The sequence below is a fragment of the Arvicanthis niloticus genome, chromosome 24 (genome assembly GCF_011762505.2).
Source record: "Arvicanthis niloticus isolate mArvNil1 chromosome 24, mArvNil1.pat.X, whole genome shotgun sequence".
In the NCBI taxonomy this organism is placed as follows: domain Eukaryota; kingdom Metazoa; phylum Chordata; class Mammalia; order Rodentia; family Muridae; genus Arvicanthis; species Arvicanthis niloticus.
This window is the reverse complement of record NC_133432.1, coordinates 14,774,105-14,789,287: the sequence shown is the minus strand read 5'-3', so window position 1 is coordinate 14,789,287 and position 15,183 is coordinate 14,774,105. Positions and strand designations below refer to the sequence as shown.

Below are 15,183 nucleotides of genomic sequence, written 5' to 3'. Positions count from 1 at the left end.
ACACGTAGTTTATTCTGGAGCCAGATTAGAGAGACTGTGTCCAGGAACAGACTCGGGTTATTCCTGTTCCACGGTCAACGTGGAAGCAGTTTCCAGTGTCATAAAGTTTTCATAGTAACAGAACAACAAAAGTCACCAATCTTAAGACCCTTTTCAAATACACTGATGTGGGTGTCAGGGGCGGCTGCAGCTAAGCCGAGGAGCTCTGTCACGGGCTTCATTTGCAGTCTGATGACACTCTTAGCTTTTGGGTTGGTGGAAACTAGGGTCTGCTAACTTAGCCCATTCCAAAGGGTTTTGCCAGTCGCAGCTTGTTGAGTCTGACACAGTGGGCAAGAACGACCTTAGACGGTTGAAATTCCTGAGGTATCACCACAGCTCTAATCAGACTGGACACACACACTGATTTCCAGAAATTATCAAATTTTATAATGTTCCTCACAAAGGAATAGCTGGTGAGGCCGTACCGGCAGAGGCTCCCTCACTGTAGTGATGCTGACTTGGTTGTCTTCTCCGCCTCCATCTGGTATGGTTTACATGCCGCACGCAGCAGGACTGGGATGTAGTAAGGCAGTGGCCATTCGCACCTTTGAACCCAGCACTTGGGAGGCAGAGGCAGGTGGATCTCTGAGTTTGAGGCATAAAAAAGCAAGAATTCCATTGTTTTGATGCAGTGAGGTTAACAATGAAGGGAAAGGCATTTGAAGCAACAAGGTTTACCTGTTGTTTAAAGACCAGATTAGCCACGTCCCCTGTGTTTACAGCTACTGGCACTCTCTGGGCTGTCTTCCTTGATGTATATATCTTTTTATTTTAGCTTTCCTTTTAGCCAGCTTGATGACATAGCTGTAACCTCACAGGGAGGAGCTGACTAGGACTCTGGGTAGATGAGAGTCACACTGTGGCTCTTGCCTGCTTGATCTACTTCACTGTACTGGCATCATACCAGATTTACTGTGGAAACATAAATGGAAAACCACATCCTAGAAGAAATGAGCTGAGACTCCAGATCCCCTGGCCGCCTGAGCATGTGCTGACTGTGACAGCAATGGAAGCAAGGCTCAGGCCTGCTAGGACTCAGGGTGGCCGAGCCTTTGCAGATCTGATGGCTCTTTTTACTGTAATGGCAGGAATGGAAGTGGGGATCTGACAGGGAATCACTGTAGTATTGTCCATTTCCTTCTCATTAGCAAAACACCAGTACTGTTTAAATTGTACTGTGGGAAAGTTTAGATGCTAATTTAATCAAGAAACACCAGCACTTAAGGGATAAACCTCATGAATGTTGCTGTTCTTAGAGACTTGAGTGTGCTGTATAAGAAGAGTTAACCAAAGGCTTTGGGCATCTCTAGCTGGAGGGAATGGGGTTCAAGGTCCAGCTGAGCTTGTGACAGAGCCATTTACAGTGTTAGATTATTGTTTCTATTGATTTAGTTGGCTGGACTTTGTTTTTGAGACAGCAGTCCTGCTGACTTCAAATGCAGAGAAATTCATCCCCACTTCCAGGATTAAAAGGTGTGCACCACCACGCCCAGCTGTATGTTTTTTTTCTTAATAAGAATCTGGATTGTCGAGCAGTGGTGGCGCACACCTTTAACCCCAGCACTTGGGAGGCAGAGGCAGGCGGATTTCTGAGTTCGAGGTCAGCCTGGTCTACAGAATGAGTTCCAGGACAGCCAGGGCTACACAGAGAAACCCTGTCTCAAAACAAAACAAAACAAAACAAAACAAAGAATCTTGATTTATTGATATCCTCAAAATGGAGGGTTTTTTTTTTTAAAAGGAGATTTAAAATAAATTTGTCAATTTAAAAACATTTTTTTAGATTTATTATGTATACAGCGTACTGCCTATATATACATATGGGCCATACATATGCCTGCAGGCCGGAAGACAGCACCAGGTCACATTATAGATGGTTATAAACCAGTCTGGTGCTCTTCCAGAGGACCTGGGTTTGATTCCCAGCAGCCACGTGGTGGCTCACAACCCTATGCAACTCCAAGAGAATCAGATGAGGCGCTCTCTTCTGTTCTCTGTGGGCACTACACACACACTGCACAGGCATATACCCAGGAAAATACTTTGTTTCCTTGTAGGATAGCCAGGGCCACATAGAGGTAACCTATCATGGAGCCTGCTATACAGAGCAGGCTGGCCTCTAACGCAGAAATCTTCCTGTCTCTGAATACTGAGATTAAAGGTGTGTACTACCCACTCAGATCTTTTAAAAAAGAAAATCTTAAAATTATAAACAGAATGAAGCATTAATTTTGTCTCAAGGTATTGAATTTTGACATTAAAATTGTATAGTTGTGACCATATCTAATTTTCAGTTGTTAGCATATATTAATGTTCAATCATTTTTATCCATTTCCATTTTGAAGCATTTTCTTTACTCTTTGACCAAAAATCTGTAACTTTTTACCACTTTAAAAAAATTGATACTTTATCATTATTATTTCTGAAAAACAAATTGTTGGACACAGGTGTTCACTATGAAGACCAGGCTGGCCTGCAACTCAGAGTCCCACCACCTCCCAGAGTTCTTGGATTAAAGGCATGCGCCACCACCTCTGGCCAGAAACATTTTTAATGAGATGATTTTAAATGAAACCCAGAAAAATAGGATATCTATCAGTTATAAATACAGGTAAAACACATTAATAGTCTGGTGTTTCTTTAAAGTAACTATGCTAAGTATTTTAAATTACTTTGTGTTTAAAAATAAAAACAGGAATAATTGTCCCAAATATATTAGCATGATATATAACACATTAAGAATATTCATTATAATAATTATATGACACGTTATCTATAAACTTCAAGATGTCTTTGTAAGCCTTAAAGGAGGCTATTATTCTTAGTATCATCATCACCAGCATTAGTTATTTTCAAGACAGGGTTTCTCTGTGTAGCCCTGGCTGGCCTGGACCTCAGAGATCTGCCTGCCTCTGCTTCCTGAATGCTGGGATTAGGAGTGTGCCACCACCTGGCCTCGCGTGTGTATTTTAATTAGGCATAAAATAATTTAACACAATAAAAATTCATTAAAAAAAAACCTGAAGTAGCCAGTGTTAAATTTTGTTTTGCACAGACAGCATATGAAAACAATTCTATACACACATAACACAGCTATACAGTTACACCCACTTCAAACAGGTAGAGATGGCTGAGTGGTTAAGAGTCTGTGCTACTCTCACAGAGGACCAGAACTCAGTCCCAGACCACAACTCCAGCACCAGGGCATCTGATGTCATCTTTTGGACTCCACATAGATGTTTAAAAATGGGTTGTGGTGCACACCTCTTACCCCAGCACTCGGAGGCAGGGCAGGAGGATCAGCGAGGTCCAGGACAGCCAGGGCTACACAGAGAAACCCTGTCTCAGAAAAAATTAAAAACGGTGGGAAGATGCCTTAGGGGCACAAAGAGCAAAGGGTGACGTTCATCATGGAGACTGAAAAGTAATGTGGCTTTGTCTTTGTAAGAGCTTAACTAGCTGAGGGAGAGGAGATGCCAGACTGGTGTCTGCATCTAAGAGGAAGAGGACAGAACTGGCATTGGGATCAGGCATCACCGGCCCGTGTCAGTCTGGAGTCAGACTGCGAGCCCAGGCCTGACCCTGCAGCCCTCCACCCAGCACTGCTCATCTCTGTTGCTTCTCCTCAGGCCTCCCTAGAGGCCCTAGGATCAGAAACGCTCTGTGAGTGTAAAATACTAAGGGGGTCTCTGGCCGGAAAGAGCAGCTAAGGAGCCCAAGGTAAGGGCAAGCCTCTCTTAGAAAACCGACCAGCAGCACCACAGACAGGGACACTCTCCAGCAGGGAAGGCCTGGTGCAGCTCCTGTGGCCCAAGGAGTTCCCAGAGCTTTAGGGAGCCTGGCTCAGGCCAAGCCAATGTGTTCTGGATGGAACCTTAGGACAGGCTGGTGTAATAAAGATTTTAACACACTGCCGGGCGGTGGTGGCGCACACCTTTAATCCCAGCACTTGGGAGGCAGAGGCAGGCAGATTTCTGAGTTCGAGGCCAGCCTGGTCTACATAGTGAGTTCCAGGACAGCCAGGGCTACACAGAGAAACCCTGTCTTGAAAAACCAAAAAAAAAAAAAAAAGATTTTAACACAGGGGTAAGCACAGTGTAACAGAAAGCTGCTCCAGGAGAACCCGTCAGAGACCCCAGGACTACCCAAGGGACAGTGGCCAGTATACTACAACACATGCTCCCCCTGCTTTTATCTTAACAAGGCCGTGATATTTTCCTTTAAGGAATTTTGCTCTGCAAGATAAAGAGATGAGTAGGGGCCGTTCTCAGGGTTAGCTTATAACCTCAATATTAAACAAATGTACTCAATTTATTCATTTTATTTTTAGGTGTGAGGTTTTCCTTCATGTACATACCTGGTGCCCACTGAGATCAGAAGAGGGCACTGGATCCCCTGACTGAAGTCACAGATGGCTGTCAGCCACCATGTGGGTGCTGGAAATCAAACTCTGCTCTTCTGCAAAAGCAACAAACGCTTTTAGCCACTAAGCCATCTCTCCTAAGATTGATTTTTGAATCTGTCATTTTATTTAGTCTGTATTGTTTTAACTCACATATAATATTACTAATTTTTGTGAGTTACCACTCTTACTTCTTTTCCTTTCTTAGATGATTCTAAGCAGGCTGCCCATTCTTGATTATTTTATTGCATGAAAAAAATTGCAGCTTAGCAATGTTAAACATTTCCCACTGAGGGAACCATAAAGCCAAGTGACAGTGGTTCAGTCACTCATGTTTTCAGATACTTTCAAGTTTGAAGTCTGTAAATCATCACATAGACCCAACACATACAGGGCTAATCACCAAACAATTCTTTTTTTTTTTTTTTTTAAAGCTTTTTCTCATTTTTTTCTTTCCCTTGAAAAATTGCAAGAGCCAGAGGTAGTGGTACACACCTTAATCCCAACACATAAAAGGCAGAGGCAGGCAGATCTTTGAGTTTAAGGCCAGCCTGGTCTACAGAGCTAGTTCTAGAACAGCCAGAGCTACACAGAGATACCCCGTCTTAACACAATAACAATTAACAAGCCTCTGTGCTAGCTGGAAACTGAAGTGTGTGTTTTGGGTCAGGGTTATGTTCTACTTTCACCTGAGCCATCTTTCCCCACTGGCTCTAGAGTTACATGAACAGGCCATAACTCGAGAGCCAAGACCCTGGGTGATCCAGTGTGTCTTCCTAGCTGGGTCAGTCATGTTCCTTCTGACCCAGCCTGTGACAGGGTGTATGCCTGTCTCCTGGGTTGGAGGACAAGTACCTCTTACCTTTGTTACCAGGCTCCAGGAAAGTCTTCAGCTTAAGGCTGCAAGAAGCATGGAACAGTAGTTGTTTGAGGAAAGTCAGGAGATGGAGTCAAATGGCAGCAAATTGAAGTATTCCAAAGGCAAAGAAAGCCAAAAAGATAGCCACGTGCCCCAGACATCTAAGAGTGGGAAACTGAAAACAAGTTGGGCAGTACCCAAACACCTCTAGATACAAACAAAACCCAAACCAGACATCTAGACCAAATTGTCCCTCAGCAAGCACAACAGACAATTAACATGCTAAAAGCAAAGCCCACCCAAAGCCTTCCACAGGAGCTAGATAAACAAATGGGCCATGGACCCAACTGAGGGGGTCCTGAGAGTCCCCGCGAAAGGACCCCACAATACAGCTGAGGGGATAGTATGCTAAGTGGCTTACACTCACTGGGTCCCTGGAGGCACATTTCTTCCATCTCTGATGATTCCTCTGGTGAAAGTGGATGGTGGTTCTTGGAGCTCATACCAGGTACTGTCAGCACATATCTTCGGCTCTCACCTCAGAGGGAGAGAGCTTATCCTGGAGCCAAGTATGAGTGACCACAGACTGAGCACATAGATTTAGGTTACCCCCGACTCCATGTTCCAGCATGGAAGCAGTAACAGAACAAACTGGAAACACGGAGACAGGGTACAGCCAAGAGGGAAAGTCTCAGCTTCTTTGTTAGTCACAGGGTGTTAGATCAGACACAGGTGGGCAGAGAATGACAACTTAGGGGCTAAAGCCCAATTTAAGTTGTAATTCGGCCCAGCAGCCTTTCAGTCTCTCCACATGACTGCAGTTCCATTAGAACTATCTGTTAGAACTGATAGTCAACCAGCCGTCACAGACACAGCCTCTTTCCTGAAATCCTCATTCAGTGCTCATGTCCTTGATGCTGGTTAGTGCCACTTCCCTCCAAGGGCCACTCTGCTCTTACACAGATGGTGACTGACCTGGTCCCAGGCCCCAGGTACCACTCTAGACACTGGAGTTCTCAAGAAAGGCTGACCAGGCAAACAAGACCTCTGTCTCCATGGCATTTCCACTCCCATGAGACAGACAGGTCACAAACAAGGAAACAGCCTGGGGTTTCTGTGCTACAGAGAAAAGCTGTCAGTCATTCAATACCGGGAATGGGACGGGATGGCAGCCACTGTTTGGCATAAGCACATCTGGGCATCGGTGGGTACTTGGAAGCTAGACATGGCTGGGCTTCATTTTCCTGGTGCAGAGGCGACAGGTATTTAAAGGGACAGCACAGGAGTGAGGAGAGGACAGAACTGGTGCAGAACGGCAGAGTGTCAGTGTGGGTGTACAGCGTGCCTGTGTCTAACAGGACTCCCTCTCTATAGTCATGTCCAGGAATAATGCTCTCAGGCCCTTGAGAGACACCTGTGGTTGCAGGAGTAAATGCATGAGGGAAGACGGCCAGCGCCATGGCAGGACTGACTCAGATCGGGAATGCGAACACCCACACTGAGCATTCTCAGGAAGGCATCCAAGGACCACCATGCATCTAGGAGTCCCTCTGCAGCACAGTGGCATTGTCTTGGGGGCTATATGGAATTGTTATGTTCTCTATGGCACTCACTGTGAGGACCAGGTTGTAAGTCACCACTTAACTAACCCCTGAAAGCAAAGGAGTTCTGGGCTGGCTAACAGAGTTCAGAACCACAGGTTGATGTAAGTAGAGGTGGAGAGAAGGCAGAAGTAATGAAGAGGCAGATGCCTCAGATCCTCATGGGCATTTTGGACTGTTTTTTTTTTTTTTTTTTTTTTTTTTTTTTTTGGTTTTTCGAGACAGGGTTTCTCTGTGTAGCCCTGGCTGTCCTGGAACTCACTCTGTAGATCAGGCAACCGTGCTCCACCACTGCTCGGTTGGACTTTTTTTTTTTAACAAGTCACTTGGTTTTATTTTTCCAGAAAGTTCATAGTTCTCACCTCTCCTTTCACCCCAGCCTGTCTCCCACCATTCACACTTTGCATCTGTGTGCTATGTCTGCTGCAGTCCTTACTCTACTACTAACTACAAAGTCCCTCTGCCTCATTCTCCAGATGTAGTTCTATGGACTCCAAGAAGCAGGATAGCGTGCGCGTACACACACACAGAGAGAGAGAGAGAGGGAGAGAGAGGAAGAGAGAGAGGGAGAGGGAGGGAGGGAGGGAGGGAGGGGGAGGGAGAGAGAGAGAGAGAGAGAGAGAGAGAGAGAGAGGGAGAGGGGAGAGAGACTGGCCACACTATGTGAGAAACTTCTACAAGTCTGCATCAAATCCCAAAGCAGGATGAGAAGCCAGTGGAAGCAGGTGTTTGGCAAGAACTGACTGAAACACTAAGAGGCCTGGAGAGGCAGTGCACACCCTCCATCCCAGCCCTACGTGCATAAGCCCCTGTCTCAAAAAACAGTGAGGGTCAGTGAGTGGCTCAGCAGGTGAAGGAACTGGATCTGAAAGTTGACAAGTTTAGCCCCAGGATACCACATGGCAGGAGACAAGCAATTCCCACAGGTTGTCCTCTGACCTCCACACGTGTTGGATTTCAGTGTCATGTGCACACAGACCAAGTGTGCACACACATTCACACATACACAGGTGTATACGCACACATATGCGAGCACAAGTAATTTTTAAGGGAAATGAGTAGATTGCTCATACACAGGTATCCCCCTGTGTTAGCACCCGGGCTGCCTGGAATAGAAATCCAGGAATTGAGTTGTCTTGGCTCTCATTTTACAACTGAAGAACTGGATGTCAGATGGCGGCAGGGGTAGGTGAAGGCGCCGGTGTGTGGGGGTGGGATTTATTGGGGAGGTGATGCTGTGCAGCCTCTGAGCCTGCTCACCCTTGTCCCCTGTCCCCTACAGATTCAGCAGGCCATCCACGGTAACCTGCAGAGACACACAGTGCTGATCATTGCACACCGGCTGAGTACTGTAGAGCGGGCACACCTCATCGTGGTCCTAGACAAGGGCCGTGTGGTACAGCAGGGCACACATCAGCAGCTGTTGGCACAGGGGGGCCTCTATGCCAAGCTGGTGCAGCGTCAGATGTTGGGGCTCGAGCACCCCTTGGACTACACAGCTGGCCACAAGGAGCCCCGCAGCAACACTGAACACAAGGCCTGACAGTGTCCCCGGGCTGAAGCTCTGGAGGTGACTTGCCAAGTCCCACTCTTGCTTCCTGCATTTTGCCTCCTTCCATTTGCTCCCCAGGCACCCACCAGCTGCCATGGGCTTACCCCCTTCTACTGTGTCCCTTCTTGGCTCCTCCAGGCCTGCCAAGGTAGAGCAGCCTTTTTAAACCAAGCTACCAGGGTTTTTACTGCTCAGTTCACGTACTCCAGTCAACTCCTAGATTTCAAAAACACTTTTTTGGGACTGGCAGTGAGCAAGCTCACTAAGATGTTTTCAAGACTTCTGAGCCAAGAGTGCGTGACCCTTTCTAACTAACTGCCTGGAGGATGTCTGGGAGGGAACTAAGCACTACCCTTTGCCTCTCGGGAGAAGCAGCTTCCCTGTCCCCTAGGGGGACACAAGGGTTGGCCTTTCCATCCTTCCAGTCTCCCGGCTCTGTGAGTCAGGCCAGAGGTGGGGCAAGAGAGTGGGAGGTGGCCCACTGCCCATCAACCCCTGCCAATCAAAGCCAGTCTCACTGTGAACCACCGGAACCTCAGCAGAGGAGGGGCTGGCCAGGCCTGGTGGGCCTTGGGGTGCCCTCAGCCCCGCATCCAGCACTTGAACCCTTCATCCTTCCCCCTGGCTGGCACCTTCCCTCCTGTCCACCCCTGCAACTCTGCAGAGGAACCTTGTTGTTTGTAAGATATATTCTCATATTGGTGGAGTGGAACCAAGGCAATGCCCAGGGTCTGGCTTTGTCCTGGTTTCAAGATTTTGGGAGAACTGGGTCAATAAAGTGTACTACCTCTGACCTCTACTCGTTATGTTTTGCTTGGATCTGGCTCTCCTCTGGGGTGTGCACAGTACAGACCTGCACAGGCAGTTTGGTGCTGTCTTGGAGTCCCTGTCTGTGGTGTTCACATCACTAGGAATTGAGTGTGTAAACTGTCTCTACATACCAGAGACTCCTGAGTTTCCATGGCAGCTAAGGACCATCTGACAGCATCTGTTTTTGCCCCCCACACCCCCACCCAGTTTGAGGTAGAGAACACTGTTACTGTCTAGGGGTCTTGATAGTTTGTTTTCTCTGTCAGTTAAAGAATGAAAAGGTAGGACCTATTAACCCCAAATTTGTGGACCTCCCTTTCAACTGACCAACCCTAAGCTAGGGGAGGAAGACCCCACCTTGAACTTGTCAGACTGGTCCACAGCCTCACTAGCAGGAGAGAAAGCCTGACCTTTTGTCTTGGTTGAGGAATCTAGTCATGGCCCTCTCCCATCTGTCCCATTCCTAGCTCCTCAACACAACTCAGCACTGCCACACAAGGGGATCGGCCTAGGAACGGCCTGTGGGTAATTCAGCTTGGGCATTTTGTTTTGATTTTTGTTTTTCAAGACAAGGTTTATCTAGTCCTGACTGTCCTGGAACACACTCTATAGACCAGGCTGGCCTCAAACTCAAAGATCCTCCTGTCTCTGCCTCCTGAGTGCTAGGATAAAAGGAGTGTGTGCCACCACCTGCCTCAACTTAGGCTTTAAGACAGGGTCTTTCTGCTGAGCTGCCCATGAACTTGTGACACCTGGGGTCCCAGGTGGACATTATACCCATGAGGCTAATCTGACAACCGCAAGTCTTCACGCAGAGCCCTCTTCCCAGGTGTGTCTAGGTCTGTGTTGAGTTGATGAGTACTGACCAGCACAGGTGTCATCAGATCCCTGCTTCACCTCTGGTTGTCTATGGCGACTACATTTTGTAAATACTTCTTTAATATTGTAAAGACCCAACAAGATACACTGATGAGCTGAATTGGTCCAGAGGAAGCTGAGATGGCCAAGGTGCTTTTCCACTTCACAGTATGGGCCTCAGTTTCCCTAACTGTGAAAGGGGATGCATTTCAACAGCTTCCTGCCTCTGCTCTTACCTCGATGGGGCTCTGGGGTGGGCACAGGTCATTTGTTTCCTCTTCTTATTGAAACAAATGACCCTGCTTTGAAGAAATGTACACGCTCATAGTTTGGGAGATCATCAATCTAAAGCAGGGTGTCCTGGGGCCCTAGAGGAGAATCGTATGTGCCCCTTTCAAACTCTGGTGACTCCTGTTGTTCCTATCCTCCGGCCTCTACCTCTGTCACCACCAGCCTTCCTATCCCTTAGCTCAGGTCTCCCTCTGATTTTATCAGAACCCAACACTACACTGAGGTGGTCCAGGTATTTCAGAATGAGCTTACCTTGAGAGCCTTGATTCAGTCATGTCTGCAAAGACCTTTCTTTCACAGGTTCCAGGTATGTGGCATGGATATCTTTTGAGGGTATCCATTCAGATCACCACAAACCTGCAGCCTGGCTCATGTTAACCTCAGAACAACTCATCTGGTTTGTAGAACGGAGGACTAAAAGTTCATAGTGGGTAGGTCTTCAGATGTTTCCAGATTAAGTTAGAAATACCACTGTAGAGTGGAAACAGCTGCTTCTGCTTCTCTGGCCCCTCCACCCCCCCCAACCTCCCTCCCATCCAAGACAATGTATTAGAATTGAAAAGAAAAGCCCAGGGTAGGCAAGTTGTAAATCTCAAAGCTGCTGGGAGGGGATAATGCAGAAGACAGGCCAGCATTTTGGAGAGCAGCCACTTCAGAAAAAGACTAAGGAAGCCCAGAGTACCAGGAAAAGTGTGCCTTGGCTTTGGCTACCCTGAAGGAAGAGACTGAAGAGAACGAGGAAGCCCCCTCCTCCAGCCCCAAGCCGAACTTCCTCCTGAGGACACTGGTCAGTTGCTCTGCCACAGACTGGCTCCAGCTGTCCCCCATTAGCAGGTGAGATGGACCACACCTGGAGGAATCTTTGGCCAGAACTTAGGGACTACAGCCTCAGTGTTGGGCCTTCCCGCTCTTCCAAGTCTCTGAGCTTCTAGATCAAGGCATGAGTAGCTGCCAAGGGGCCCTGGTGTGGGCAGGCACCTCCAACCCTCTCCCAACAGCAGTCTCTTGTCCCTCTCAGGCTATGGACCCAGGACTCTTCCCTCTTTTTGGTCAGCTCCAGCACCCCAGTTTATAAGCCCAAGCTTATAAGTGAGTCCTTTGCTTGTGAAGGAACCTCCTGGAGACTGAGCTAGTGCCACTTTAGAGGGTAGCAATGAATTTAGAAATAAGTGGTGATTTTGGACAGAGTTTAAACTTACAAAATCCTTAACAGCCTTCGCGGTCCCCTCACACAAACACCTCATATCACAGGTTCACCTATCCCTGTGGGACAAACACATACTGGGTCACTAAAATTCCAAGCTTTTGGGGGCTGTATTAGCTTTTCCACCAATGTATTTCTGTTCCAGGGTTCAAACCAGGGTGCTAGGATGCATTCAGTGATGTTTCTCAGTTGCAGTAAAAGACATGGTATAACACTCAGCACAGTGATGGCTGGTGTCACCACGGTCTAATTCCAGGACATTTTCATCACCCAGAAGAAAACTGTGCCCATGAATCCCACATTCCCTCCTCTCCCAGTCCCTGCAGCCACTAATCTACTTGATCTCAAGCTGCAGGATGTGGACAAACCATCTAAAAAGGGTCCTTGTGTGACTGGCTTCTCGCTCAGCATCATGTTTCCAACGTTCCTCCATATTGCAGCCTGTGTCAGAACTGTATTCCTTTTTTATGGCTGAATAATAGTCCATTGTATGGACAGAGCACGTTCTGTGTGTCTATTCACCCACTGATGAACATCTGGCTGTCGCTCCCCTTTGACTATTGTGCAGAGTGCTGCTGTGAACATCTGTCGGTTTGTACAGATGTCTGTTTACAGTTCTCTTGGGTGGATGGGGTCACAGGGCGACTCTCTTAACTACTCAACTGTTTTCCACAGCAGCAGGCTGAGGCGCCTCACACCTGTTACCCAGCATCCACAGCAGCAGTCTGAGGCGCCTCACACCTGTTACCCAGCATCCACAGCAGCAGGCTGAGGCGCCTCACACCTGTTACCCAGCAATCAATAAGTTGATGGAGGAGGATTGTCTCTATCAAGTCCAGCCTGGATTATAGTGTGAGACTGTCTTAAAATAAAATAAATAAATGAAGACAAGCGTGCCAACATCCATGCCCAAGGGTTCCGGTTTTACCCCGTCCCTCCAGTGTTCGGTATTTTCTGTTACTTGTCTTTTGCTTATAAGTAACCTGGAGGCGATGAGATAAGACAAATTTGAAAGTGAACTTTATTTCTTTTTCTACTGTTTATGAGCACATGTGTGCATGTGTGTTTGCATATGTGTAGGGAGTGTGCACATGCATGTAGAGGCCCCAGGTTGACGTTGTGTATTATCCTGTCTCAATTAAACCCAGAGGCCCCACTATATGACTAGTCCTTATAATTAGACCCTCCTCCTGCCTCAGCCCTCAGAGTGCTAGAATTACCAAAGTGTAAGCCACTACACTCAGCAAAAAGTTGCTTTTTTATTTATTTAGGGCTGGTGATTTGGCTCAGCAGGTAAAGGCACTTGCTGACAAACCTGATGAGTTTGATACCCACAGTCCCATGGAATGGGAGAACCAACTCCTGAAAACTGCCTTCTGATCATCATATGGATGCCATGGTGTCCATGTGCACACACACAATGTAAGAAGCCTTTAGGGGCTGGAGAGATGATGAGTCAGCAGCACTGCTCTTCCCGAAGACCTAGGTTTGAATCCCAGCTCCCACATTGTGGCTTAAAACCATCTCCAGTCCCAGGGGATCCAATGCCTCTTCTGATCTCTGATAGTGTTGCGGTAAATCTTTTGCCCCTATGGGCAAAAGATTTACCGCAACATGATAGCACCACATTTATGTGGTGCACAGACACTCCTTCAGACAAAGCATCCATACACACAGGAAGAGGCTCAGGCCCGGTGGCTAGGCACAGGTACTCAGGTCAGACTTGCCAGGCTATTCCATGTATAGGGCTGGAAAGGCAGCAGGAAGGCTGGCTTTTGTCCAGAGGCCACTGGGTCACATTTGAGGATGTGGAGTGGAATCTGCAGGCTGGATCACCAACTGCTGGCTGTCCCCGTGGTTAGAATGCCTTGTGTCAGGTGCTCTGCTAGATCTCTGGGACACCATGAGTTAAAACTCAGACTGGCCCCCAAAGCCTCATGGGCCAGTGTCAGGTCAACAAGGTGATAGTTAAAATAACGTAGGATGAGAAGTTGGGTAAATTCACTAGTTCCCTGCCTGAACCCTAGCACTGCAGGGAAAGATGCTTTAAGACTTTAAAAACTGCCAAAGATACACAGAAACTCTGTCTCAAAAACAAAACAAAACAAAAAAAAACTTGTTTTGTTTTAAAGACAGGGTCTTTCTATGTAGTCCAAGGTAGCCTCAAACTCACAATCCTCCTGCCTCAGTCTCCAGAGTATTGGGATTCAACACTTCTTTCCTCTGCTTGGGGATGATTGAATCTACAAAGACTGGGAACCTGTTGTGTGTCTATCATTCTGGGGTAGGAAACGTGCAGGTCAGGATAGTGCAGGCATTATCTTCCTCAGTGGGAATGTTGGCCACTTGAGAACTGACTTTGTGGTTATTCATTAAGCCAGACATTTGAATTTGAAAGAAAGCCATGGGACAGGACATGTAGTAGAATATTATCTGAGGAGATGCTGTGAGCTGCATGTGTCCCCCATGGATGTCTGAGAAATTTGATCCCCAACACCACAGGCACAGAGAGGCCATTGAGGGCTCATGAATAGGCTGACTGTCTTCATGGGAGTCTGCTGTCAAAGCAACTCTGACATTCTAGGCTCTCACCACATGGCACTTTCTATCAAGCCTCAGACTCTGAAACCACAACACATAAATACATTCCTGATCATGATAAATTAACTTGGTCTGAACCATGTGTGATTCATGCTTAAAATCACAGCACTTGGGAGGCAGAGATCAATAGTTCAAGGTCATGTATGGCTAGATAGTGAATTTGAGGCCAGCATGGGCTATATCAAATCCTATCCCAAATACCAAACAACAGTAGCCGAGAGAGTACACATTTACGGTGGAATTTGTCTTTGAAGTTTAGAGACAGAGCATGAAGGTAATGCACAATAATTTAGTTATTTCATTAAGAATAAAAATAAGGGACTGGATAGCCGGTTCACTGGTTAAGAACACATACTGCTCTTGCAGAGGACCTGAGATTCCCAGCACCCATATTGGGTGGCTTACAGGCTTACAACCACTGATAACTCTAGCTCCAAGGGGTCTGATGCCCTTCTGGCCTTCAAAGGCACTGCACTCATGTGCACGCACACACACACACACACACACACACACACACACACACACATAATTCAAAAGGAGTGGGCTACCAAAACAAAACAAAAAAGCCGGGCGGTGGTGGCGCACGCCTTTAATCCCAGCACTTGGGAGGCAGAGGCAGGCAGATTTCTGAGTTCGAGGCCAGCCTGGTCTACAGAGTGAGTTCCAGGACAGCCAGGGCTACACAGAGAAACCCTGTCTCGAAAAACCAAAAAAAAAAAAAAAAACAAACAAAAAAAAAAAAACAAACCCAAAACAAAAAAAACAAAAGGAGTGGGCTGGAGAGATGGATTAGCATTTAAGAGTGCTAGCTGATCTTGCAGAGGACCCAGGTTTGGTTCAGCTCACAATCATCTGTAAATCTGTAACTCAAGTTCTTGAGGATCTGGTACCCTCTTCTGGCTTCTGTGTGGACACCAGGCATGTGTGTGGGTAATACATACATACATGCAAAACACTCATATA

The 15,183-nt window shown here is 47.1% G+C and overlaps 1 protein-coding gene and 1 long non-coding RNA gene across 4 annotated transcripts in view; one reads left to right on the top strand and one right to left on the bottom strand.

Moving 5' to 3' along the window:
* The window catches only part of Abcb9 (ATP binding cassette subfamily B member 9), a 47,412-nt gene extending 38,157 nt beyond the window's left edge, over nt 1–9,255 (top strand). For all 3 annotated transcript variants that reach the window (XM_076922881.1, XM_076922882.1, XM_076922883.1), the window contains one exon: nt 8,187–9,255. In XM_076922881.1, coding sequence (XP_076778996.1) covers nt 8,187–8,447 — 261 coding nt within the window. In that variant the 3' untranslated portion in view covers nt 8,448–9,255. The remainder of the gene's footprint in view (nt 1–8,186) is intronic.
* Nucleotides 5,142–15,183, bottom strand: part of LOC143437791 (uncharacterized) — a 31,982-nt gene continuing 21,940 nt past the window's right edge. Inside the window, exon 3 of the long non-coding RNA XR_013107063.1 lies at nt 5,142–5,862. This is a non-coding gene — a long non-coding RNA (uncharacterized LOC143437791). The remainder of the gene's footprint in view (nt 5,863–15,183) is intronic.